The following is a 25,272-nucleotide window of genomic DNA, read 5'->3' on the forward strand; positions in this document are numbered from 1 at the left end:
TTCTGTTTTTCTGTACTCTCTACATTGCGATACCGAGATGATATGCGTTTGTAAGTCATATACAATATATATACAGGTTAGAATAATATAAGCCTAACTATCGGATATTTGTTTAGTTTCGATATAAGGCCTTTCATAGGGATTCTCCAACAAGTTAGGATATTTTTCTCGGTTGTCTTGTAATTGACCTGTTTTCGTCAGTTCATCCCACTCCTTAGGGAATTTTTCTTGGTAATAGGCTTTCAATTCATCACGAACACCATCATGTAAGCAGTGGTTATGTAACGTTTTTAATACATATGTATTGATTAAATGGTAGTCTCCATTTTGCTCAGCTAATTGTAATGTTTCAAACGCCGTACGATATTGTTCAAAATAACAATTTGCTATTAACAATTCACCAAATAAATAAGGATCAGGTATCATATCATATTGTGATAGACCGTTATAAAAATCGTTGGCGTGTCCCAGTGTAGCATATTTCAAAGATTTCAACATCCAGTAAGCACTTTCGTTATTTGTACCATTCTCCTTGGGTAACGAAAATGCCAAATTAAAGACATCACGCGTCTTGAAAGGGTCTTCAAGAGCCGCATATGATTCCATTAATGAATTCAGCAATTTGATATCTAGATTTATCGATAAATCCATCTTTATGCTCAAGTGTAATTTAAATATGCCTTCTTCATACTGAAATTTCGCAAAACTTTTCAATAAATAGATATAAAACTCTTCATTGGGTGGAGGTAACTTAGATTCCTTGCTCAATCGTTTCATATCTGCAAAAACTTTCAATGACATCTCAGGGTCCCCGCAATCGATGAACATCTTGATAAATCCCGGATAATACTCATACGGTATCGAAAAATACTCGGCTAAATATTTATAGACTCTTTTATTCAATTCTTTATCTGGAGATTTAGTCAAATAGTCATATATGCAATCAAAAATTTTTTGATAATTTGGGACCTTTAGTCTTGGATCATTTTTCTTTAACTCGGGTGTTTGATCAAGCAACACTTTGATTGCAAACGTCCCAGCATTATATTTAATAGCAGACTTCATCATTTCGTAGATACATTCTTTATTGAACAAATATTCGTACCTTTGGACATTCTTGTAAACCTCCATTTTTTCATTCCAAGAAAGACTTTCATTTTTCCAAATATTAGCAGTCAATTGAAACAATGACAACATGTAAAACCCTTCGTAATCATTCTCCCAATCAACTAGATCTTTAAATTTAAGAAAATATGAGGACGCCAGTTTGATACTTTCATTATTGGATTCATCTTCGCATAGGTAATTCAAAACTGTCGAAACACTCTTAGCATCCACTGGGACCTGATACATCTCCTGAAAATCTTCTCTGAATTTGTCAATATAAGGAAAATCCTTTTTTGACCAACATAATGACTCCAACACCAAATTAAGAGAATCAACATCTTGAAAGAAGTATTCTTTATTTAAAGACTCTAATTTTGAATTATAGTCATTAATTAGTTCAATGGCGGGTTTGTATTCGTGCAGCTGAAATGCATCATATTGTAACAATGCCATCCATTCTTCTTCTACGAACTCTGTCTCTTTTTTATTATCCCTTAGATGGGCCAACAGATTGGTTGCATTGATGACCTTGTTAAATTTCAAAGATGCCGAAACTAGTGCAAACAAGGTATCTGCTTCATACAATGTTTGGAATTGATCCGACTCCTTGAAGAATGATGTCTTTCTTTCAAGCTTGTCTAAAATTGAAACAGATACATCGTTGAAATGATTCTTAGTTGCAAAGTAAAGAATTTCGACGTATGATAAGATGGGGTCATCAACTTTACCCTCAATAATGTCTATTAGTTTGATTAGCCTTTCACTGACAAAATTATCTTCAAACGTCTCACTGATTTCTTCATCGGAAGCTTTAAAAAAATTCGATAGAATCAACTCTAACATTGTGCAATCAGACAGTTCTTTTTTAATCAAGCTCAAATCTGGGCAAAGATTTGCCAATAGCAAAACTGTCTCCGTATCTGGCCTTACCGATTCAAATGCATGTAAGACAATTTCAACAACTTGTTGGTTAGCCTCATTATTATGGATGTTTTGCTCTTCATCAATGAATGCGTCAATCACCTTACTAACGGTGTTTCTTTTTGTACTTAGCAACACATAATTGATAAAGATCTCGAACAACTCTAGCCTAAGTGCTTGATCACTTGCGTATTCCTGGGATTCTCTCAACGCGTTATAAAATCTAGGAAAGAAATCGATGAAGCGCACATCTTTCAAGGACATACCTCCAAGTACACTTTTCAGTAGTAAGATCATTTCATCTGGCGTAAAACTATCATTAGGGGAGGCTTTATTGTCGATCAAGTTAATGACCGAATTAATAAATGGTAGCTGCTTATTTGAAAATTCGCCATTTGGTAAAATTGGAATCAACTGTAACATAATCAATTTTAACCTCTCTGATTTTATTTTGGGAGACATTGACTGGTTTTTAAAAGTGTCTTGTAGCTGTAAGAAATAATCTATGCGTTGTTTCTCAAAATCTGCAAATTTATTGGAAGGCAAGCTATAGAATCTCTTAGAATCCGATTGAATAAATGAAGCAGTGGAGTACATGGGGGATTTTGATTTTAGCCTTATCAGATTTTCAAGAATGGAATGCACCAACATATAGTTGGGTCTTGATACACACGCCCGTGTAAGTATTCTCGTGCCCTTACTGTAAAGAGACATTTTCCGTGGCCACCTTGGATAACTTCAATAGGAAAAGTGTATTATTCATTGAATCCTTAATGAGTACATAATATTTCTTTATGAAAGAAAAAAAAACAAAAAAAGAGAACCGAAAAAGAAAGCCTGAGAGGCATGAAAAATGCGCTATATACTGGTATCACTATATCCAACTCTTTACAGGGATGATCTTAAGGGACTATTTACAAGACCAGTTTATAAAGTTTTAAGATTATAAGATTACAGGCCCTCAGGGCGTTCACTCTCACGTTCACCGATGACGTTCCCTCTATCATCATAGATTTTCACGTTTTTCTGGTACTCTTTGATGGCCCAGTTGAACCCAATGAATTGAACATCGGGATCGGACTTACCCCTTGATTTGGTGTATCTAGACCAAAAGTTAACGTCTTTAAACCTTGGGTCTTCCTCAGGGAAGCCATTTTCCAGCCTTAACGACGCTACCTGCTCACGTAGGAACGAACAGACCCTTGAACGCAACTCCCTAGCTTCTTTGCCAAACATCAATTCGTCTGATAAATCATTGGGGTTTTCCAAGTTTGGATATTTAGCACATAAGTCCCTCCATTCTTGTCTGAATTTAGATATGATATTGTCATCGATTGCACGACCTATATTTACCGTAATTTTAGCACCAAAATTATTTGGTGTGAGATAGTCTGTCTTCATGTCGATTTCTTCAGGTTTGACTTTCTCAAAACCATCTGTGAATATTGGGACAATGACCGGTTGAACAGTTGGTTCTAAGATCAACCTTGCAGTACCCCAGCGAAAGAATCTCATGGAGTTTGAATGTGGTGGTTTCAATTGACAGACATAACCTTCCGGGAAGATGTGAACCCAGGAGGTTTGATAGCGTAGTATTGGCGGAGTGTATTTGGTGTCAAACAAAGACAGGGCGTTTCGAGCCAATGAAGCTGGCTTAACGGAGTCAAGGGAGGACAGTACATGAGAAGGGTCGATTGTATCATCTGGAGACAAGATACGTATGCAAGCGTCCAACCCTGATTGGAAAGGCCCTCTTCCGAATCTCTCGCAAGGTAGGATCTTACCCAATGAGAAGAAGGTAGTTGCCGCCTTGTTGGTGAAGCAAACGTTTGAAGCTGCCAACCCCCATCTGATATCGTTCCAAGATTTGAAGTATCTCCAAGGTAGACAAGCCCAGATGCAGGGGTCATCGCATGTGGACATGTGGTTCATGATAGTGAGGAACCCCCTATTTGTTGATCGTGCGTAAGCTAAGGAGCTGTCCAGATTGTCTATACCTTTAACTTCCACGTTGTAGCAAGTAGCAAGAATGAGTTTAGAGAATCCCGTGACTGCGACACAGGTGAAGTGGGACAAGGTGTTCCATATTGCGGAGCGCTGAGGACGTGTTTTCAGTATTTCCTCATCGCCACGTTTCAAAACGTCATGAAATGACATTGTCCTTTAAGCAAGATGTTGGGATAAGGAGAAAGGAACAACAAGTGGTAAAGAATAACCAATAATGAGAGTGCAACTGAAATAAAATTACGAAGTGGAAAAAAGAAAAAAAAATTAGTTACGCACTATATACCGTTAACACAAGCATAGTTCATATTAGATGGTGTATACGGAGGAAGGGTGAAGGGGGGGGAGAGGTAAAGAACATTATAATCATCTCTTTTTGTTTGTAAACCTCTCTGTGACATGTTCGATTTTAATTTCCAATCCTCTCTCCTTCATCATCTCCAAGATGATCTTCTCCACCTCGGTGCCCACATCACCTTGAATGACGATTTCTTCCTTATTTTCGGCATTCTTTGAGACACTGGAACCTGTAGCAAATTTAGAGGCAAATTTCTTTGCCGTTTTCTTCAAGTCAATGTCATTGCCCAAGATTTCCAAATTCTGAATGGCACAGATATTCTTATGTTTGGACCTAGGGATTCTCTTAATGAGGATCTTTGAGTTTTTAAGATTCTCCAATTCTCTCTCCTGTTTGCGTTCCTCCTTGAGCTGCATCTTTGCAATCGAGGACGACAACTTTGCCTCGGTCTCTGACGACAATGACGACTCGTTGTTTGAGTTGTACAAGACATCAAACAACGAGGGGTTTTCCTCCTGCAGCCATGCCTTGCACTTCTTGAGGGTCTTTCCGAATTCGCAGAACTCGACGGGAAGGGTGCATACTCCACAGTATAGCGTCATTTCGTATTATGTATATATCTGAAGAGAGGATAGGAATGTAGGGAATAAGAGGGGGAATGTCATGGGATTCTCTTTATATAATTAGGTATCCGATGAACAGCTGAATAAAGTTTCAGTGCCAGATTTTTTTTTTAGAGTGAAATTTCTGCCAGCGCTTTTTTTTTTTTACATTAATGTATTACAAGAGTGTAGGAATCTTAAAAATACAAATTCTCAAAAAAAAAAAAAAAAAAAAAAAAAAAAAAAAAAAAAAAAAAAAAAAAAAAAAAAAAAAAAAAAAATACAAATTCTCAAAAATACAAATTCTCAAAAATACAAATTCTCAAAAATTCAAAAAATTCCCAATCCCGAAATACGGAATATAAATTAAAAAAAAAAAATTGCAAGTTGCCAAAGAGGAAGAAAAAAAAAACGAGGGAGCAGGAAAGACGCATGGAAAGTTCGCGAAGAAGTGGTTTCTCAGGTAGTGAGAAGGTTTTAAACGTTAAATTGCTAAGAGACCATAATGGTTTTGAAGGGAGAGAACGCGAGACCGAAAAAGTTCGGTTTGAGAGTGGCGCGAGGTTGAAGGCGAGTGCTTAGTTTAGTTTTGAAATAGACAATAGACGCCAAGGGTTAGTGTGATGATAAAATTTAAAAGTTGAGTTTCATCAAGTATAATTGTTTGAGTGTACAATTAAAACAAACTAATTTCCCGGTACCTGCATACAGTTACCAATAAAGGACATCTACAGTGTAAGAGGGGGGAACATACGGCACAACGCAACAATTGAAGCTGCAAGACGAAATGACCAAGTACGCAACATTGCTCAAGGGGAAACTACAGGAGTTACTGGCTGAGAGAGGACTTCCCACCGATGGAACCAAGGACGTATTGGTGGAGAGACTCGAGGAGAGTGACAAAATAGCCGCTGAGCTCGACCAAGATCTCGAAGAGCCAGTTGCAAATTCAAGTCAAGGTGCAACTACCGACAAGAATGTTGAAGATCAAACAGTACCAACTACTAATGATGCTACTGTCACTGATGCTACGACTACACCGACCGCCGTCGGCGATGCTACCGAGTCTTTACAGGCGCGGGCCGTCAAGCTTCTCGAGGGGAAAATAGCGCGCGTCAGGCGGTTTGGCGACGAAAGTAGCGCGGTAGCGCTCCAGAAACAACTTGCAAGGGTTGTCCGGTTCGGGGTCACGCCCGGCTCCGCCCTTGCATTAGAGGTGGAAGGCCCTCCAACAGTTAACGGTGATTCCCCACTACACCATGGACACAGCCATGGACATGGGCACCACCACCACCATCACGGCCACGGCCACGGCCCCCACGGACGCCGTGTAGGGTACGTGCGCAAAGTCCGCGAAACTGCCAAAGTACACAAATAGTAACAGCAACTACCGCTGGTACCAATTTGCTTTGCCAAGAGTAGCACACCCTGAGCCTCTGTAATATTTTACTTTGCTAGTGTACAGTATATGGTATCTATACATATATATATATATATATATATATATACATATCTATAAGCATGGTAGTATCGACTAGTCAAAGTACAACGATGGAGTACTATTTACTTGCCCATGTGCTTTCTTCCCCCCCCCCTTGCACTCACTGGCCCGTTCTGCCACTGGGAAAAATCCCGCATAGCCTCTGTCACATTGTTTTTCCTATTGTTTCTTTCTCCCTCATTTCTTTTTCCTCGTGTTGTGGTTTCCTCTTTGGGAAACTAACATAGTCTATCCACGGCAACTAACAATTGCTATATATAACCAGCCGTATCTACCAAACTTTGCATTCTATAGCAGGGCTTGTCTGAACCCTTAACCTGTCCACTCTCTGGTATTTGGTTCCTTTTAACATTAGATTCATTTAGGACTCAACACACTCAAAGGACTCATTGTCTCCTCCTTCTAAAGAAGTTCAACAACATCTTCAAAGTTATCTCATGTCGTCACATTCTTCCTCCGTGTCGTCCATATCGTCCATCGACAACAGGATCGACGCCGAAAATGCCCCTCAGGTGTATGACCCTGAAGACGCCCAGTCGCAAATCTCGGGGAACCTCTCCTCTACCCTCTCAAGGGCAGAATCTCTTCGTATGGTGAAGACAGAAACTTCAAAATCTTTGAAAGATAGAGGTCTCTCTCGTGCAGTCTCCATTGCCGATCCCGTCAGACCAAGTACTGTGGAAAACCCAATATTCCCAGAAGAATATACCCTGGAAACAGAAACAGGTTTGGTCCCCGTGCAAACCCTACGTGAAATCGGTAGATCTAGAGCAGCCACAAAGTCCCAAATATCAAGGACTTCCTCAAAGACTCCCACGAAAATCCCCACACAAGTGCCTACTGATGTAGAATCCCTACAACCTCACGACGAATCAACAAAACCTTTTGACCCGGAAATCCAATTTGTCACATTCACCTTGAACGACCCAGAGAACCCTCATAACTGGAAACCAATTCTTAGGTGGACGTTCACCATCGTCTTGTCCTTGATGGTTGTCTGTGTCGCTTTTGGCTCCTCAATTGTCACGGGATCCTTGGGACCAATGTCCGAAAAATACCACGTCTCCACTGAAGTCTCCATTCTCTCTTGTTCGTTGATGGTGTTGGGATTCTCCGTTGGACCTTTATTATGGTCCCCGTTATCTGAACAAATTGGTAGAAGGCCCGTTTACTTTATCTCCTTTGGCCTTTACTTCATCTTCAACATCCCCTGCGCAGTCGCTCCAAACATTGGTACCATACTTGTCTGTAGGTTCCTTTGTGGTGTCTTTGCAGCATCAGGGTTGGCCAACGTCGGAGGCTCCATCTCAGATATGTTCCCCACCGAAACCAGAGGTAAGGCAATCGCTTATTTTGCAGCGGCTCCATATGGTGGTCCTGTCATTGGCCCCCTAGTTGGTGGATTCATTAGTAGATACGATGGTCGTATATCACTCATCTTCTGGGTCAACTTTGCCTTTGCGGGTTTGATGTGGCTTGTTGGCTCCTTGATTCCAGAAACTTATGCACCAGTTATCTTGAAGAAGAAAGCAAAGCGTTTAAGAAAGGAGACAGGTAATGAGAAGATCATGACTGAACAGGAAGCAGCTGGCTTATCCTTGAAAGAGTTGGTTCAAACGTGTCTATACAGACCTCTAAAATTCGCAATTACAGAGCCAGTTCTTGACTTGATGTGTTTCTACGTCTGTCTAATTTATTCCCTACTTTATGCCTTCTTCTTTGCTTATCCCGTTGTCTTTGGTGAACTATACAACTATGGTGATGACTTAGTTGGCTTGGTTTTGATTCCAATTATTATCGGTGCATTCTTGGCTTTGTTGACAACTCCAGTCATTGAAAACGCTTATGTGAAAATGTGCCATCGTAGAGATCCTACTCCGGAAGATAGGTTGGTTGGTGCAATGATTGGCTCTCCATTTCCTGCGATTGCCCTCTGGATTTTGGGTGCTACATCAGAGAAACACGTCATTTGGGTCGGCCCGGCTTCTTCCGGCTTAGCGTTTGGTTACGGTATGGTTCTAATCTACTATTCACTAAACAACTACATTATTGACACGTATGCCAAATATGCAGCTTCCGCCTTGGCTACCAAAGTTTTCCTTAGAAGTGCTGGTGGTGCAGCATTCCCATTGTTTACCATGCAGATGTATCACAAGTTGGGCCTACATTGGGCATCTTGGCTCTTGGCGTTTATCACCACTGCAATGGTTGCGCTACCATTTGCCTTCTACAAGTGGGGAGCCCAGTTGAGAAAGAAATTCTGCAAAGAAAATTACAGTGCTTTCCCTTGGGATGATGAAGAAGAAAATACAGATTCAAGTATTGAGAAAAATTAACTCGTCATAGAATTATAGCAACTTATTACACTACTTTATTTCTACAATAAACCTAATTTTTAATGTCTTCGAACCGTTTTATAAATCAAATTTCTATATAAACTATATAATAAACTAATTGTTAATGTACCTCATCTATATGTTGCTCTGTCTTTACATATATCTAAATCTATGTGTTTAGTATATCTATAAACTATCATACCAAATTCACCTCTAGGACAAAGTCTGTTGACTCGTATTTTAGAGTTGGTTTCTTATCACAGAGCTCAGGCCTATCGTTGATCGAAACACAATAGACACACCCTTTATATCATCCACCAGATAAATCAATTATAGAACATGTTTTCGAACCTGCACCTTGCATACAAGAGCTGACACATTTGCTCGAAAGCATTGCAAAAAAAGCAACTTTGGTCAAAGAGAGCATTCTCATAACACATGTAGCTGGAACCGTTTGTACTCGCCCATTCTCCTCAATCTTCTAGCCACCAAAGTGAGTTTCATATATGTCCATAACATTTGCTATTAATGTCTACTCAACATGCCCTTAATGGTCTAATATTCGAGGTTACAATCACCTAAAGTGTAAACTATTGCAGTTATAGTACTCATATTTCCAAAAGGTGAAAAGAAAAGATTACTCTGGTCCAGTATCAGTCCACAAAGATACACACATCAATAATGTCTTTTTGTTAATTGTTCACTCCACGCATTACCCACTTTGATGTATGCTACCTACTACATTCACTTTACCTCTGTCGGTACAACGCCCATGTACAGCTGGATATCTAACCTAGTGGCGGTAGGGGATACTCCATTAACTTCCATGTTACCCTGCTAAGCGAGGTGCAATGCTACGTATGGCTTATATTCATTTTGATTCCACATCGCCGTTATATCAACGCAACCCATATTCTATGGTATTTGAAATTGACATGGAACAACCTGGTAAAGCCATTCTGCCTCTTTCCAGCCTTTTCTCCGCCAGACAAAGTAAAATATCGTCTATCCTTGTATTTTTTACATGTGTACATGTATCCACGCATCCAGGATCGCATCCCGCGCCAACTCCAATGATTCACAATGGAAAACCTCGATGGAAGTCATTCAGATATATGTCAACTAGGAGTGGAAATCGGGGTGGGGGGGAGAAGAGACAAGAGAAGGAAGGAGAGAGGGAAAAGAACAATAGGAAACCACCAACCATTCCAATACCTGTCTGGCAACTGTATGTCTTGTGAGGTATATACGCATATGCACGACGTGAACTCGAAGATGTCGATACATAGGGGAAATCGCTCCCATCCACATGCACAAGGTGCAACTAGTATCATCAGGGACAAATTAGGTTTCAAAGATGAAGCGATGTGGAAACGCTTCTCATCACGTAGACTACAACTCGTGGAATCGCTATCGATGAGTTCCAAGAAGGCAAGTGAGCAAGATGAAGAAATCAAGATTTGTGCCAAAACCTTAATGAAAGAATTCGGTTTTCCAGATGACACATTACCTGAATTTGATAAGTTGGTCAGATTAGCCATTCAAAGTGTTAGACGAAATAAAAGAAGGAGTGAGAAGAGATTAGCCAGTAAATTAGAAACGCTAACTAGCGATGATGAAGTGAATAACAAAAGGATCAAATTGGATGATGAAAATGATCTAAGTTCGAACCCTTCATCAAATCGGTTGAACGATGAAATACGAAATAACAACCATAACAATGTAGTGGATTTTTCATCATATACCAATATAGACAATGAGAAAAATGTTCAACATAGCGATAACCTTACTAATAGTAAAGAAAATGATGATAACAATAGCAACAGTACAAGATTACATGACAAATTGTACGATACTATAGTTGCCATCAACCAATTAGTATCGCCAATTATTGAGCAAGACCAATTACCATCTCTGAAGAGATTAAATGAAAATCCCCAATTCACCAAGTCTTCAAAAATCATTCTACATTTTATCAAACAATCCAAGACGTGTTTTGAGTTCTCGAGGGTTTCAAACTCAGAATACTCGAACAATGGAAAGTTCACATTACTGGAAGAATTTGGTTCGAATTGTATATCAACAGCAGTACTGTTTACATTGGAGAAATGGTTTGATCATTTATCTCCAGATTCTTCTTCTTATATCAAACTAAGGTTGAAGTCGGATTTAACCTTGGGACTAATAATCAAAAATTTGGATAACTCGTCAACTGAAGTGAACAGATTATCCAACTATGTTGCATCTCAGCTATTCAAAAAATTCATTGGCGCCTGTGTTAAAGATTTTGGTTTTGATTCGATTTTAAATCCATTATGTGATATATTTCATGGCATAATCTTGAGAGACTATCCAATAATAACTAAAAAATCAGCATCGCCGAACTTGATTTCCTCACAACCTCTCAAAGATAATGGCAGGAAAAATAGCAATAATAATAATAATAATAATAATAATGATAATCCGTTTTTCAGTTCAAAGGAAATTTCCGTCATTGACGCAGCACTCGCGAAACCTTTCGTATCTGCATCATCATCATCCCATTCACATTCACACACACATCTTAATTTAGAGTCTCCTTCATCTCCTATACTACACCATCATCCAATAACTTCAACGCGAGGACAGTCTATGATGCCGGATTTCCCCTTATCCACTTCTCAAATACCAATACCACCGGCTATATCGGATCATCACATTAGCTATAATCATCATCAGCAATTATTACCAAATCCGCCGGTTTTGCGATCTAAACAATACACCCAAGTCAATATCAAGTTCAAAGATCAGGAACTGAATTTTAGATATTCAATAGATAGCAATGCTGCACCCACAATCATGGAATTGATTACGAATTGCAAGCAAGCATTTGGCATACTAAATTCAACCAGGATTTTGAATTTGAAGGATCTAAGATCGGGTAAAATCATTAAAAATGATCATGATCTCGAGAGACTACTACGAATGACTGTGATGTTGAGCGACGATGGGTGTGGAGAAGTTCGATTAGAGTTAGGTTACAATAACTTAAGCCAAGGGTTTTTGAATCTAAACCACGAACCTGCTGACAAAACTTGGCAACATGATAACAACATAAGTGGCAATAATAATAGCAATAATAACAGCAGTAATAAAAGTAATAACGTCAATAGCAATATTAGCCATGACACCAACATCGAAAACGGTGCTACAAATGTCTCAGGAGATACAATGATTGGGCGATATCTACCTCCTCCGAGACCAATTCTGCCAGATACACAACCTCGTCCGCGTGGTGGGTTTATGAAGTTCCAACCACTTTTATAAATTCTAATACAAAAGAACTCTTATATGTACATTCTACTAACAACCTTAATACAACTTAGCTTTCATCAATAGTGTAGTGTGAAATGGTCCGATTGTGGTTTGTTTCCTCTCCTTTTTTTTTCCCATCGAAGTTTCGGACTTGATTATTCCGGTTTGCCTAATTGGGAAAGAAAGGCAACATCTAGTTGGGTTTTTTTTCTTCAGTGACGAAAATTTTTCCTTTTTTTTTTCCCTTTTCAGGGGGATCGGACAAATTCCTAAGAAACCAACTATTCCTTAATGGGGGTTTTTCGCTGTTTTGCGGGATGAGGAGGAAACGGAGCTGTACGTAGGCATATTGTTTTGGCTATTTCTTTCCTTTTCGCGAAACACATTTTTTGGTTCTCTAGCGAAGGCTGCAGTTTATTTGCGCTTTTCATGAAAAGGGATCATACATCTACGATTGACCTTGCATATATGCATGTCGGCAATCATGCAGAACCAAGGCTCCTTTTCTCATGTACAGAACAGGTGACTGTAAATGTATAGCAAAATGTGGAATCCATTAAGCAAGATCTCGCATATACACTGTAAGTTTTTGTGTGCCATAAAGGGTATTTGGAACTGGCATGCCAAGCGTCTGTACACTGTTCTTTTAGCTTTGTTATTTGAGCAGCAACCATCTGTCAGTCAATGAAAGATGGGGGAGAGCGCTAACATGCTGAGTTGTAAAAGAGTGTGCCGTGATGATATTGCAATGTAACCAGAAATAGGGTGGAACTCCTCCTGTTTTGCTCTTTCATTTGTCCAGATTAAATATTTGAAGTTTGTTTCCTCTAGTATAGCAATGGGAAATGTAGTTTCCTAATGTAAACGCACACTGCTGTGGTAGACCGAATCTTACAAGCATAACAAGGTAAACAAAGTAGATGAGAAGAATACAGCAATCTTTCGATAACTGCCGGGAAACCTGAGGAATAAGGGGACTTAAAGGGACACAAGAGAAAATCAGCTCAAAATCCTGTTTCTGCAGCTTGCTACATATCTTGCACTAATAGCAATCTATTCCAGACCCACAAGTGCTGGATTTGTTCTATTTTGAAGGGAGAACTTCATGCACGGGCTTCTCTTACCAAAAAAAAAAGACCGTATTGTTAAAGAAAAAAATCATGCAAGGAATCTCCCCTCCATTTGCGCATGAGGAAATTTCCTGCACGCTCTCTGTGTCCATGCATCAATATGAACTCATTTTACCTCATCACCTATCTGCATCTAAAGACATTATTGAATAGTTGGGTGCAAGAATTAATGCCAATTATTTTTTTTTCCATACCTGTGAATTGTGTAGCACGTCATTTTACTTTGGAAAGATATACTTCGTTCAGACTCTCCACTCTTCACGGCTAGTTCAATTAAATATACAATTCTCAAATATACTGTTTAGGGTTGTTCTGTTATGTTCAATAAAGGTCTTCACTAATATCCTGGGTATTGTTGCAATTTTTTTTAAAGAGACAACAGAGGTTAGAGAGGGGGGCCTTTGATGTTACTGCTATTGATTGCTTTTCTTTGCAACAACAAACAACAACTTTGAGCGTATGTTTAAACTACAGTATCCTTTTTTCCCTCAAAATTAACATCCTAGCAACCACTTTTGGTGGAGTTATAACGTTTATAACCATCTATCCTCTTTCTGGATTCAATAGTTCCTAAAAAAAATCACAACCAATACATTGTTTAGTAATCAAGAGTTGTACCAAAGGTTTCATTGATACACTAGTTTTTTTTCATGTGCTGCTATTTTCCCTCGTGGTTGCACATTTTGTTACTCTTAATGAACCCTAAATAAGATGTTCATACCACTAAAGCCAAGGCTATTTCCTGGCCTTTTTAAGAAAAAATTGCATCCCATCCAATGAAGATCTGCTCTCTTATTGCTCCTTCCGCTACAATATCAATTCGGATATAATCTCACAATTGGGCCAAAAGAACCTTTCAAACATATCAAAGAAATTATTACATCAAGTATTCATCTAATCAAAAAGTTGATCGCCTCAACGGAAAATCTAGAAAAACCAAACTTATTTGAAAGTGGGCCCTTATGATAGCATACTCGCTAAAAGAGCTTGTTTATATCCTTAGGACAGAGTTGCTTCCTATCTTGATTATTCAGTTCACGCAATAGTGGCGAAATGGAATGTTGCTAGTCACACCACTTGATGATAACAATCTCCAAGCACAATCGACCATTTTCAACCTCTAATACACTCATTGACTTATACCTATAATCAAAGAACAGCTGGACCACTATGGCAGTTTGTGATGCTTTATAAATGGTACTATTTACTTAGTTAAAATTTTGATTCTATTTACTCTGGCTAGTTTCAATAGCCTATACACGACAGTTACAATTATGATTCCAAAAACCTCCACGTTTTCTAGTAAGTTCAGGTAATTTAAACGTTTATTTTCCGAATTATGATGAAACTGTGATCTCATGTCGAAAAGAATGAAAAAAATTAAACAATAGTTGGTTTAAATCTTACATCAAAGAACCTTTATTCTGTTTTACCAAAAGCAGGCAATAATTTTAGGTTTTCCGTCTTTGAAACATGACAATTGTGAGTTTTATATAAACCAAAACTTAATTTCTGGTTCCGTCGAAAAGCTCAACTGGATCAAAACTGCTCTCAAAAGTTAACCAATGAGTGAAGCGACTTATTGTTAAACTATAATTTTTTCATAGGCTATTTCCCCTTTTCTGTTGCTTCTCTGTTAATATGGTTGAGACTATAATAAGGATTAATGAAAAGATAACATTTCACACTTTATGATTTGTGTGAAATGTTATGGTTTATACATTAGGAAAGAATATAAATTGAAATACAGAGACAAAAAAACACCTTTGAACTTGAACAAGTTGGGATGTTTCTCTTTGTAGTCAAATTCTTAAATAGCACCCCAAGTGCTAGCTTTAAATAGATACAGTTACATATATTACATCTACAAAATGGTAAATAGTTGATTAACTAAAAGGGTTTATATAGAATACAAAAAAATGATAAAAAACAAAAAACAAAGTTAAGTTTCTCATAAATTGTTGTTGTGGTTGAAAAGAAAAGTAAGTATATTATCTGTTACGAATAGTTGTTAGCCATTAATCTTATCTCCTTTCTTTACTACTAGCACGTAAACATATCATTTATACCAATCAGGCCACTATTTTTTTTTTGACTGTATATCATTAAGGCCTGATTTGCTGATGTAACTTAGCATTTTTTACATTTGAAAAGAAGCTTTTTGAGACCTGTAGTAAAAACTTAATAAATTAAAACTTTGGAGTACTGTTACCAGTCTCAACGAGGCTTTTTGATTTGATTGAATGAACAATCAGAGTTTGGTTGTTAATTTTTCCTATTTCATCTAATAATGTTTGCAATCTCTGTTTTTCTAAGATGATTTTTTGTATATATATCTAGCTCAATACATAACTAATATTTCTTCTACTAACAGGTAGATTTCCTTTTGTTTGAGATTTTTTTTTTTACAAGTAGTATTGTACTAGTTTCTTTAACACTCCAAACTGGAAATGATATTATGGACACGCAAAATAGATTAGATACCAGTCAAACAATTCTATAAAAGAGAGTATTCGATAAACCAAAACTGATATACCGAACGGATGAACACCTTTTGTTCTAAAAAAAGTGACTATACAAATATTTTATAAAAAACTCAGAAGTCCGATAAGTTGCTGTTTTTATTTAAATATTAGTTAAAACGCGAAGTATGGTATTTTTATTTGTTCTTAAAGATCAGTGTCCCCCTACTAGTATAATAGAGTAAAAAAAAATCTAAAGATCCAAACTTAAGGGATAATGGCAAGTTTAAAAGGGATGAAAGGGATTTTTCAGGATATGTTCCAAAAAAGGAAGTGCCAGTAGATAGACGATAACATACTGATGTTAAGGTTTCGATTTTAGAATAAGGAAGTTAACAAGGGTCAAGTATCCGGCGTAGGAAGCAAAGAGAGTTAGCCCCGTTGATCGTGTAGAGCATAGGCATAGAGAAGCCGTCGGAGACACAGTCATTCGCATAAATTAATTATCATTTGTGAACGGGCTATGACAGGACTGGCACAGTAAAAAATAAAGACCTAAAACGTAATAAGCTCGTACAGGAGTCTGCTATACGAAAAAGGGTAGCAACTGAGGGTGATTCCAGGTTGCGGGCGTGAAGTATATGAGACAGACAATATCCTGTTATATAGAATTGATATAGCTGATATAGCTCCTAATCGGGAGTGAAAGCAGCAGAAGGAGAAAGAGAGAAATCTATTACGACTTCTACTACGACTAACTTCCACCACGCCCAATGTCTACTCGTGCGATTATACACCTATTGCGTACTTACTAATACGTGTATTGCAATTATTATTTCCGCGTACAATACTATAGCTATTGATAAGATTAGTGATTATTCTTAAAAAGATTCAACAGTCGAAACATCCCAAATAAGGAAATCATTTCGACACCTTACATCTAGTCCTTTACAAGTCATGAAAGTGTTGCTGGTGGTGCGTACTTTAGAATCTGATTATTACTTATTTATATCTTATCTATTTTTATACGTTAATTCTCTGAGAACATATGTGGGATGTCCTCTGTTTAAATAGTAATTCTTTAATTTAAAAATAGCATTTTGAGGGATTTAATTATCTTCTAGAACTTCTGTTTAACCTTCTACAATCTTCTTCAACCTTCTATATGATTACCCGATGAGAAATAGAGAGATAGTCCTTTGTCTGATCTCTTACAAGTCATCAGTTTCCGATATAGTGTAACGGCTATCACGGTCCGCTTTCACCGGGCAGACCCGGGTTCGACTCCCGGTATCGGAATAATTTTTTAGTTTTTATTTTATTATGAATGTTGAGATTGATTAATGGATCATGATTCATTAAAATATGCTCCCCTAAGCCATGAAACATCACATCGGTAAACTAACCGGTTTACTGTAACACTTGAAGTTGGGATTGCAATATGGTACACAAGGATAAACTGTGCAACAGTTCGGCTTATAATCTAAAAGTTGCTATCCTTTATACAATTATTTTGTAGCATGGTATTGGATCCAATATATTGCATCTGCAAACGCTTTTTCTGCAGCATATTTGACCCGTTTGTCAGATAAATCACTTCTAACAGCAAAACCATGACTAACATTACCAAAAAGGTCAATCTGGTAAGGAATTGAAAGTGTTCTTAAAATGTCTTCCGACTTGTATCTCAGTTCGTCGGTAAAAGTCCTATCGATTTCTGCTGCTGAGATCATCAAAGGTTTTTTGATTGCCCTTAATTCGCTTTCTTTAATAAGTGAAGGGTGTGCAAAAACCCCAACATCATTAATGCCTGTTTCAGTAAGATGGTTTGCAAAGTACTTTGCACCAAAGCAGTAACCAATACCTGCAACGAATTTAACGTTCTTAAAGTTTCTTTTGACGTATTGCAAGAAGCCAGATACAGATGCTTTTGTCTTGCTGACAGGGTGATTAGCAAACCAAAGTTGAGCATCTCCTCCCAAGGGGTAAGGATTTCCAAAAAGAATATCTGGCATGATAACAGGCTAGCCTAAAGCTTCTGCGTAGTTGTCTGAAATTAAGTGGGCATTGACAAGGTCAACACCAAAGACATCAGAGAACACTATTAAGTATCGAGCAGACTCAGTCGAAAAGTTTTTGGTAACATATGTATTGACACTGTTGAAAGTTTTGAAGCGGCCCTGTGGTGTACCTTGTTGGAAAGTCACTTTAAAACAGCACTCACCTAGAGGTAGAGAAGTCATGACTTGTAGTTTTCCTTCTAGGCAATCGACAGGAAACAGAGGATTGGACGACACCTCTCATCTACAGATGGAACCACGGTTTCTTTTATATACCAGCAATACTTTCAGAGTTTAGTTTAGTCTTGGTGGCTTGTGTCCTGTAAACTGACTCTAAAAGAGGAAAATAACTCCGAACAAAAAAATCGCATCGCAGTTTGTGCTTACCATGAACGCATTTTATTTTCCATACTGAAAGCGACGCCACATATCCATGCGCCACAAAGGGGAGTCATGAATTTTTACTTTTTTTTCAGTGTGAAATTGATGTTGATATCGATGGGAAACATTAAACTGTTTAAGCCAACCAAAGATATTCTCTAGAGAACTATAAAGATAATATGTCAGATGAACTGAACCAGTTGGTGTCACATGATCAAAATGGTGATGTTTACTCAAAGTTACACGCCAGTTCTGCTTTGGACATTTCCTATAATCACGATCATAATCTTACAGAAAAACATCAGCATCATTTAGGAGAAGAAAATCACACGGAAGAAAACCCCCCTGATACTGAGGACTTTGTCATTTCAACGAACATGTTATCCTCTTTTGTGAATTCAGCAAAAGGCGACTTAGTCTTTGATGCGCATGACCCGATGGATAATGATGAAAACCAAGACTTGATGATACAAGAAGCTGTTGCAGCAGCCTCAGCCGTAACGTCAGCAATGTCACCAAGCAACCTGTCAACCATGCTTTCAGAATCGGAATCTCAGAAAAGATTATTTCCAGATCCACAACTCGGGAGTAACAAGAAGCAGCAAGCGTTTTCATTACTGGGCAATGATTCGGACGATTTTTCAGCAGATTTGAACTCATTGCATGATCCCCTAAGCGGTTCAAGATCAAAAACAATAAAGTTTACGCCTAATCGAACATCAGAAAATATCAAGAAGCAGCACACATATGTTACAAATCCAAACTCAAAAAAGAGCAAACGAGAAAGTATCAAAGGACCCCCAAAGAATTCCAGGTTTTTCAAAGTTTACGGCTTAGAAGGTGCTAAAAATATAAAAGCTTCATCACTTCACCATTATAATCCTTATAGATACCCACAGAATAGGAGCAAATTAAACCCGTTTCCAGACTTCATCAAGAATCGGAAAGAAGAGTCTGTTGATGTAAGTAATGAGAGAGGAATAAATACATCCTCCCAGAAAAACCCTGCTATTCCTGATTTAGAACATCACAGATCTGATTCAAAAAAGAACAAAATTCCTGAGTTGCGACCAACCTTGGAAGAGTTCGAGGATATTTATTCTTATATTGAATCCATAAAGGATATTGGTGAAAAATTTGGCGCTGTTAAAGTCATTCCTCCCAAAGAGTTCTCTCCAAAATTTGCTATAAATTTAGAATCGTTTTGGATAAAATCAAATAGACAGCTTTGGAATTCACCTTCGGATGAACTTAATTCAAGATGCGAATTCTACAACCAACTAAAAAATGCACTAAAAGACTCTGGGATTTCCATAAATAAACTACCATGTATTGATAAGCGTGCCATTGACTTATATCGACTATACAGGGTTGTGAATTTGCGTGGTGGTTTTGAAAACTGCTGCAATGATAAACTTTGGGCTCAGATTGGTAGAGAATTAGGGTTCTATGGTAAAATTTCATCATCGTTATCGTCGTCAATTAAAACTGTTTATCAAAAATACATTTCTCCATGGGAGAAGAAATATCAAGGCACAAGAGATCAGGATTATCTAAATCTGGTCAGAAATGATGAAGCACAGTGTTTGTTCCCCCAATTTGGGGAAGATGATGGATTAGCACAAGTACCTATAATTTTAGGATCTTCGAATCCGTTTCCCAGAAATCGACAGCACTTGGTTGATTCTGGGTTTTCAACTTATTTTGATCAATCCACAACTCAGAAAAAAGGAATTACTGTTAGTGATACTAATACACTACCTACATATGACTTTTATAGATGGAGTGATCCCAACCAAGTTGATGATGTTGACCCAAGAGAGTTGAAAATTTCCTCTTTGTACACTTTGAAACAGTTTTATGACAAAAGCCGTATAGTTAAAAACACTGTTTTGAGTAAATTCAACGATACTGAACATTTTAAGTTTGAAAATATGGAATATCTTGAGTCTAGTTTTTGGAGTTTGCTGAAGAGATCTGATGTAATGTTTGAGACAGAAGTCTCGTTTAATCAATATACCAACATACACGATTCAAGTTATGAAAATAAGTTTTTGTCAGATAAAAGTGGCAACTTGTCTGATTCAATATTAGGGTCTCTGAATTTTAATAACACTGCCATTTACGATGGTTCGCTATTACAATATGCTGATTCATACTCTAATTCTTTATTTCATTCATGCCTGAACTTTGCTATGTTCTATGGTTGCCAATCTTGGAAATCAGAAGACCATTGGTTGTATAATGTTGATTATCATTATCTAGGCGACGCAAAATCATATTACGTCATCCCACCAGAGTATCGAGAAAAATATGAAGATTTAATTCGATCATATATTGAGTTACAAAATAAAGCTTATGAAAGAACGGCTATAAACTTACAAAAATTTGAGAAAGCAATTGATAACAGTGATATCTTCAACGCATGTTTAGAAAACCAAATAAGCTATGATATGAACGTTTCCCGAGCTAGGCCCTTGGAACCCAAGTTTGAAAAACTGGTTGATCAGGATACCTACCCAATCAGATACAATACTGATATTATGCTTACTCCTGAAATTTTAAGAAAGAATGGTATCCCGGTTTACCATACATTTCAAGAGGTTGGTGATATGATTATAAAATTTCCGAAGTCGTATTCATCTTATTTTTCCCTAGGTACGTCTGTTACCGAGTCAGTGCAGCTTGCAAATGTGGATTGGTTAAGTTGTTCATTGGAAGCCGATAGATGGTTGCAGAAGCAACAGATCCTCCCTAACTTTTCCACATTCTTACTGATTTTAAGAGCAGCCAGAGATTCAGACGATATTAAAATTCTAAAGGCAATTAAACCAATACTAGAAAAGATGATTACAGATGAACTTGATAAAAGGGTTGAGTTGCGCAAAAATTTGAAAGAAACATCTTATAACAAATATTTAGCTGATTTTAAAGAATACACCAACAACAATGTATTAGATAAAAAACATAATGGGGAAGCGACTATCGGTACCGAACTCATTTATAAATTGGGCTCAATCAACCGTATGACAGACTCTGATTTGGCTGATATTTTTCCATCTTTTGTTCTAGCTAAAAGTGCCGTTCCACTTCAGAGTAGTTTTACTATGTCAGTTAGCTCTTTCATGCAAAGGAAAGACCAAATTGTCTTTGAAAACATGGGTTTAGAATTTGAGCTTGTCACTATGTGCAGCGATGAGTATTTAACACAATCTGTTGATATATTACATGGTAAATTAGAAGGAATAGATTCCTGGATTGCAAAGTACTCTGAAATAATATCAGCATCATCTAGACCTGATCTTAATAAAGTCGTTCCTCTTATCGAGAAAGGTAATACGTTGTTTAATGCTAAGAACACCCGATACTATACTGACTATCAAAAAGAAAAATTCAAATCTACGTTTGATAAGTTTATGATGCTCAAGAAAGAAGTTGAGAAAACAGAAGTCTGGCAAAGGAAGGCGCAAATTCTCACTAAGATTCCAAGGGAAAATTTCAACACTCTGTTTCCCTTTTCTGAATTCAAAACGCTGGTGGATGAGATAAAACATTTAAATTTGTACGTTGATGAAATTAGGGAAATACAAGCAATGAGTGAAGAAATAATCACTTTTGATTTATTAGCAGTTTCCGCACTAGATAAGGCGAATACTAAGGTGGATTTAGCAGAGTTGGAGAAGTTATATGCTGTAGGCAGCAATATCAAAGTTGAGCTGGAAACATTGACCTTGATTGGCAAAATTGTAAGGAGAGCTTCATGGATGGAACTGTTGCGAAAAGACGTTAATACGGTTGAAGAGTTGAAAGAAATATATGATGCTGGTAAATCGTTTGACTCGAGTAATCCGGAGGATATAAAGTTGTTGGATGAGCTTAAGAACAAAATTGATCATATAGGGAAGATTCTGTTACAATATGATGAAATTAAACAAACTAATCATCAAGTTGCAACAAAGGAATTGCTTGAATTAGAAAAAGAATGTATGGGTTTCCCGCTGAAGGAGGTTCAAGATTACATTAAAATTCTGTTGATTGATAGCTCAAATATGCAAAACGGTGTAATTCCAATTATAGATATTATCAAGGAGAAGATATCAGTACAGAGCAATGAAACTTCAGCAGTTGGAAGGATTAACGCATTTCTGAAATATTATGGTATGATAAAGAAGGGAATTACAGACTTGAAGTTTGATGAGATATACCAAACTTTATGCAAATTTGAGGAATACCAAGATGCTGCAAAAATATTCAAGGAACAAATTATTGATGGGCCATTGACTAGTATTAAAGAGCTCAGTGAGAAATTTAAGCGTTTATTAAACTTTGGAAGGGACGATACAAAGTTTCAAAACTTGGGAGAGGTTGATTGTTTGAACCACCTTGTATCTTATGATATGGACATATTAACGAACCAAGAGGAAAGATACTGCGTATGTAGACAGAAGCATGAGGGCAACATGGTTGAATGCGAGGAATGTAAACAATGGTTTCACTTCAATTGCGTTGGATACGTTAAAACGGACACTGAGAACGATAAATATTTTTGTCCATTATGTGATATTGAAGGAAAGTATCCATCGACCCAGAATTTTTACCTAAATCTGCTCAAGAAGACCACTTTAGAAGAGTTGATACAAACTGCCGATAAAATGGCGGTTCGTGGTTCTATATGCATTTCATTTGAGCATAGTTTTTTTAATGCTGTTTTAAAGTATGTTGATTTCTACAATCTATTGCTGGAGCAAGGTGCTATAAGGGAGAACAACGGCGAGATTGATGTCTGTATCAGTGATGAGGCTTACCTACGTTCTTTACTACAAAAAGTAAACGGATGTGTTATTAACTTTAGGAAGTTGCAATCTGCACTTCAGAACAAGTACGCTTCATTACGTCTCATAAAGGATGGAACATCAGCCAAGGTTGGAAATGTAGCTGGTTTAAGCGGAGACATTTACACTTGCTAAACATGGCCCAGTCTCAATATAGAATACAATGAAGTATATATAGAGTGCACCATGTGCTTTTTAAGCTTTAAGCGTTATTTATCTATATTCTGTAGTATTGTATGTCTCGCTGGAACGGATCAATTACAGCGCTCTACCCAACGCGGAATTTGAAATGCGGGGAGAGCGGGGGTGCCGTAAAAGGAAAGTGTCTCAAGTATAAAATTGAGCTCACCCCCAGAATTGGAACGTGAGCTCGAGGTATTAAAGAACTCATAGTGAAGAGAACAGGGCAAGAGACACTCTCCTTGGTAGAAGGAAGTATATATTTATGTTTTTGAAGCCATCTACGATCCACGCTTTAGGTCAGTCGTATAGAAGAGGGAATTTCCTCGGATTAGGCCCCAAATCTTCTTTTGTGAATGCAGTTCCCCAGTTTGCTAAGAGACACCATTCACATTCTCATAATAGCACTTCATGTGATGGACATTCGCATTCACATGGCTCAGGAACCGACGATATACCCGAAAAGAAAGTACACCATTTTTACGAGTACACTCCCGAGACAGGTACTAGGAAAACTGTTGCGATTAAAGGCGAAAAAGTTATCTACGATCCTGAAGATAAAATTGCACCCCAAACACGTGAAGGTCCTGGTCATGGCCACAGCCACGCCGAGTTCCCAGAGATGGATTTGATGGATTTCAATGGGGATGATTACACAATCAATGTCAATCCCAAAAAAAGGAGTGCTTGGACAAAAGTCAAGGATTTCTTCAATCCACATACTCCTCTGGCTGAGATGATGGGAAGCCATAGTCAAGAGCATTCGCACACACATTCACATGTAAATGATGCAGAAACTTTGAAATTATATGATCCAAAGAATTTGGCGGATGAAGGTGTTAAAATTACTTGGATTGGCTTTGGTGTCAATTGCGGTATGGCAGTTACAAAATTTGCCGGTGGGTTTTACTTTCATTCACAGGCCTTGATAGCTGATGCAGTTCATGCTGTCGGCGACCTAATTTCAGATGTTTTAACCCTCACCACTGTAAGATTTACTAATAAGAAGCCAGATAAACTATATCCTTTTGGCTACGGTAAAATCGAAACCTGCGGTTCCTTTATGGTGTCATTTATCCTATTATACGCTGGTTTCCAAATTGGTTGGAGCTCATTCTATGAGATTGTTGCTCCCATTGTTCCAAATGCAATTCATGATCTTATGGCACTGGTTCCGGTCCATTCACATAACCACGTGGATGTGTCTAATGTTATTTCTGAATCCGCCGCTCATGTTCACTCACATGATCATGCCGAAGCTACAGTTCCGGCCGGTACCCCCGAGGTTGCAAATATCAACGCAGCTTGGTTGGCGCTAGGTTCAATTGCCGTTAAGGAATGGTTATTTAGAGCGACCAGAAATGTGGGAGAAAGGTTGAATTCGAAGGTTCTAATTGCAAATGCTTGGCACCACAGAGTGGATTCATTGACTTCCGTAGTCGCTGTTGCAACCATTTCAAGTGGTTACTTCTTGGGAGTTTATTGGTTAGATGCTGTTGGTGGTTTATTAGTTTCTATGCTCGTAATGAAGGTCGGTATTTCTGGTGTTGTTCAATCATTTAAAGAGTTGATCGATAAGGCTCTACCTGTAGATGATACAAGATATATGAAAATAGAAGATTCCATCAATGTTATCCTGATGAAGAAAGACAGTCACGTTTTAATCAAAGAGTTGAATATTTTACCGTCGGGTACTAATCTCAACCTTGTGGTCAAGCTTGGTGTTTCCCCATTCAACGCTGAATACGAGAAAAGACTCACTCTGGAACAAATGGGCTCAATAGCTGATTTTCTCAAATCTGAACTGAGTAAGGAATTCCACAACATTAAGCATACTTCTGTTCAATTCATCTCTAATAAACAGGAGGCTGAGGAAGGCGCCGAGGAGAATCAGGAAAACGAAGAGGAATCGATCGACAAAGCCATTTCCGAACCTACACAATCTAAGAAGGCTTGAGCAGTTACGTAGGAACCCCCCCCCTTTTCTCCTAATACCATTAACTATAGTATATACATAATACATGTACATTAAATAAATAGAGCTAACGTATCATGACCACAATAAACTGTCTGATCAGACATTGTGAAAGCTCTTTTCGTTAACTTTTTTTTCTTAAATCTGAAGAAGGTTCCAGTGGAACCGAGAAAAAATTGAGAAAATACA

At 37.8% G+C, this 25,272-nt stretch overlaps 9 protein-coding genes and 1 non-coding gene across 10 annotated transcripts; 6 read left to right on the top strand and 4 right to left on the bottom strand.

Moving 5' to 3' along the window:
• Nucleotides 1-93: 93 nt before the first annotated feature.
• C5L36_0C03350 (uncharacterized protein) lies at nt 94-2,742 on the bottom strand (the record flags this gene model as incomplete). Its single annotated transcript, XM_029466012.1, has 1 exon — nt 94-2,742. One exon carries the CDS (start codon nt 2,740-2,742, stop codon nt 94-96), a length of 2,649 nt encoding a protein of 882 aa, XP_029321872.1.
• Nucleotides 2,743-2,979: 237 nt separating this feature from the next.
• C5L36_0C03360 (uncharacterized protein) lies at nt 2,980-4,185 on the bottom strand (the record flags this gene model as incomplete). The annotated part of the gene is made up of 1 exon (XM_029466013.1): nt 2,980-4,185. One exon carries the CDS (start codon nt 4,183-4,185, stop codon nt 2,980-2,982), a length of 1,206 nt encoding a protein of 401 aa, XP_029321873.1.
• Nucleotides 4,186-4,398: 213 nt separating this feature from the next.
• C5L36_0C03370 (uncharacterized protein) lies at nt 4,399-4,932 on the bottom strand (the record flags this gene model as incomplete). The annotated part of the gene is made up of 1 exon (XM_029466014.1): nt 4,399-4,932. One exon carries the CDS (start codon nt 4,930-4,932, stop codon nt 4,399-4,401), a length of 534 nt encoding a protein of 177 aa, XP_029321874.1.
• Nucleotides 4,933-5,719: 787 nt separating this feature from the next.
• On the top strand, nt 5,720-6,310 carry C5L36_0C03380 (uncharacterized protein; the record flags this gene model as incomplete). The annotated part of the gene is made up of 1 exon (XM_029466015.1): nt 5,720-6,310. One exon carries the CDS (start codon nt 5,720-5,722, stop codon nt 6,308-6,310), a length of 591 nt encoding a protein of 196 aa, XP_029321875.1.
• A 560-nt stretch (nt 6,311-6,870) lies between these two features.
• Nucleotides 6,871-8,769, top strand: C5L36_0C03390 (uncharacterized protein; the record flags this gene model as incomplete). The annotated part of the gene is made up of 1 exon (XM_029466016.1): nt 6,871-8,769. One exon carries the CDS (start codon nt 6,871-6,873, stop codon nt 8,767-8,769), a length of 1,899 nt encoding a protein of 632 aa, XP_029321876.1.
• A 1,083-nt stretch (nt 8,770-9,852) lies between these two features.
• On the top strand, nt 9,853-12,075 carry C5L36_0C03400 (uncharacterized protein; the record flags this gene model as incomplete). The annotated part of the gene is made up of 1 exon (XM_029466017.1): nt 9,853-12,075. One exon carries the CDS (start codon nt 9,853-9,855, stop codon nt 12,073-12,075), a length of 2,223 nt encoding a protein of 740 aa, XP_029321877.1.
• A 4,807-nt stretch (nt 12,076-16,882) lies between these two features.
• On the top strand, nt 16,883-16,954 carry C5L36_0Ctrna7E. Its single transcript has one exon. It is a non-coding gene; the product is annotated as a tRNA-Glu (tRNA).
• A 209-nt stretch (nt 16,955-17,163) lies between these two features.
• C5L36_0C03410 (uncharacterized protein) lies at nt 17,164-17,670 on the bottom strand (the record flags this gene model as incomplete). The annotated part of the gene is made up of 1 exon (XM_029466018.1): nt 17,164-17,670. One exon carries the CDS (start codon nt 17,668-17,670, stop codon nt 17,164-17,166), a length of 507 nt encoding a protein of 168 aa, XP_029321878.1.
• Nucleotides 17,671-18,275: 605 nt separating this feature from the next.
• C5L36_0C03420 (uncharacterized protein) lies at nt 18,276-23,063 on the top strand (the record flags this gene model as incomplete). The annotated part of the gene is made up of 1 exon (XM_029466019.1): nt 18,276-23,063. The coding sequence occupies one exon, from the start codon at nt 18,276-18,278 to the stop codon at nt 23,061-23,063; it is 4,788 nt and encodes a 1,595-aa protein (XP_029321879.1).
• A 310-nt stretch (nt 23,064-23,373) lies between these two features.
• C5L36_0C03430 (uncharacterized protein) lies at nt 23,374-25,065 on the top strand (the record flags this gene model as incomplete). Its single annotated transcript, XM_029466020.1, has 1 exon — nt 23,374-25,065. The coding sequence occupies one exon, from the start codon at nt 23,374-23,376 to the stop codon at nt 25,063-25,065; it is 1,692 nt and encodes a 563-aa protein (XP_029321880.1).
• Between the last annotated feature and the right edge of the window lie 207 nt (nt 25,066-25,272).

This window comes from Pichia kudriavzevii, chromosome 3, assembly GCF_003054445.1.
Source record: "Pichia kudriavzevii chromosome 3, complete sequence".
In the NCBI taxonomy this organism is placed as follows: domain Eukaryota; kingdom Fungi; phylum Ascomycota; class Pichiomycetes; order Pichiales; family Pichiaceae; genus Pichia; species Pichia kudriavzevii.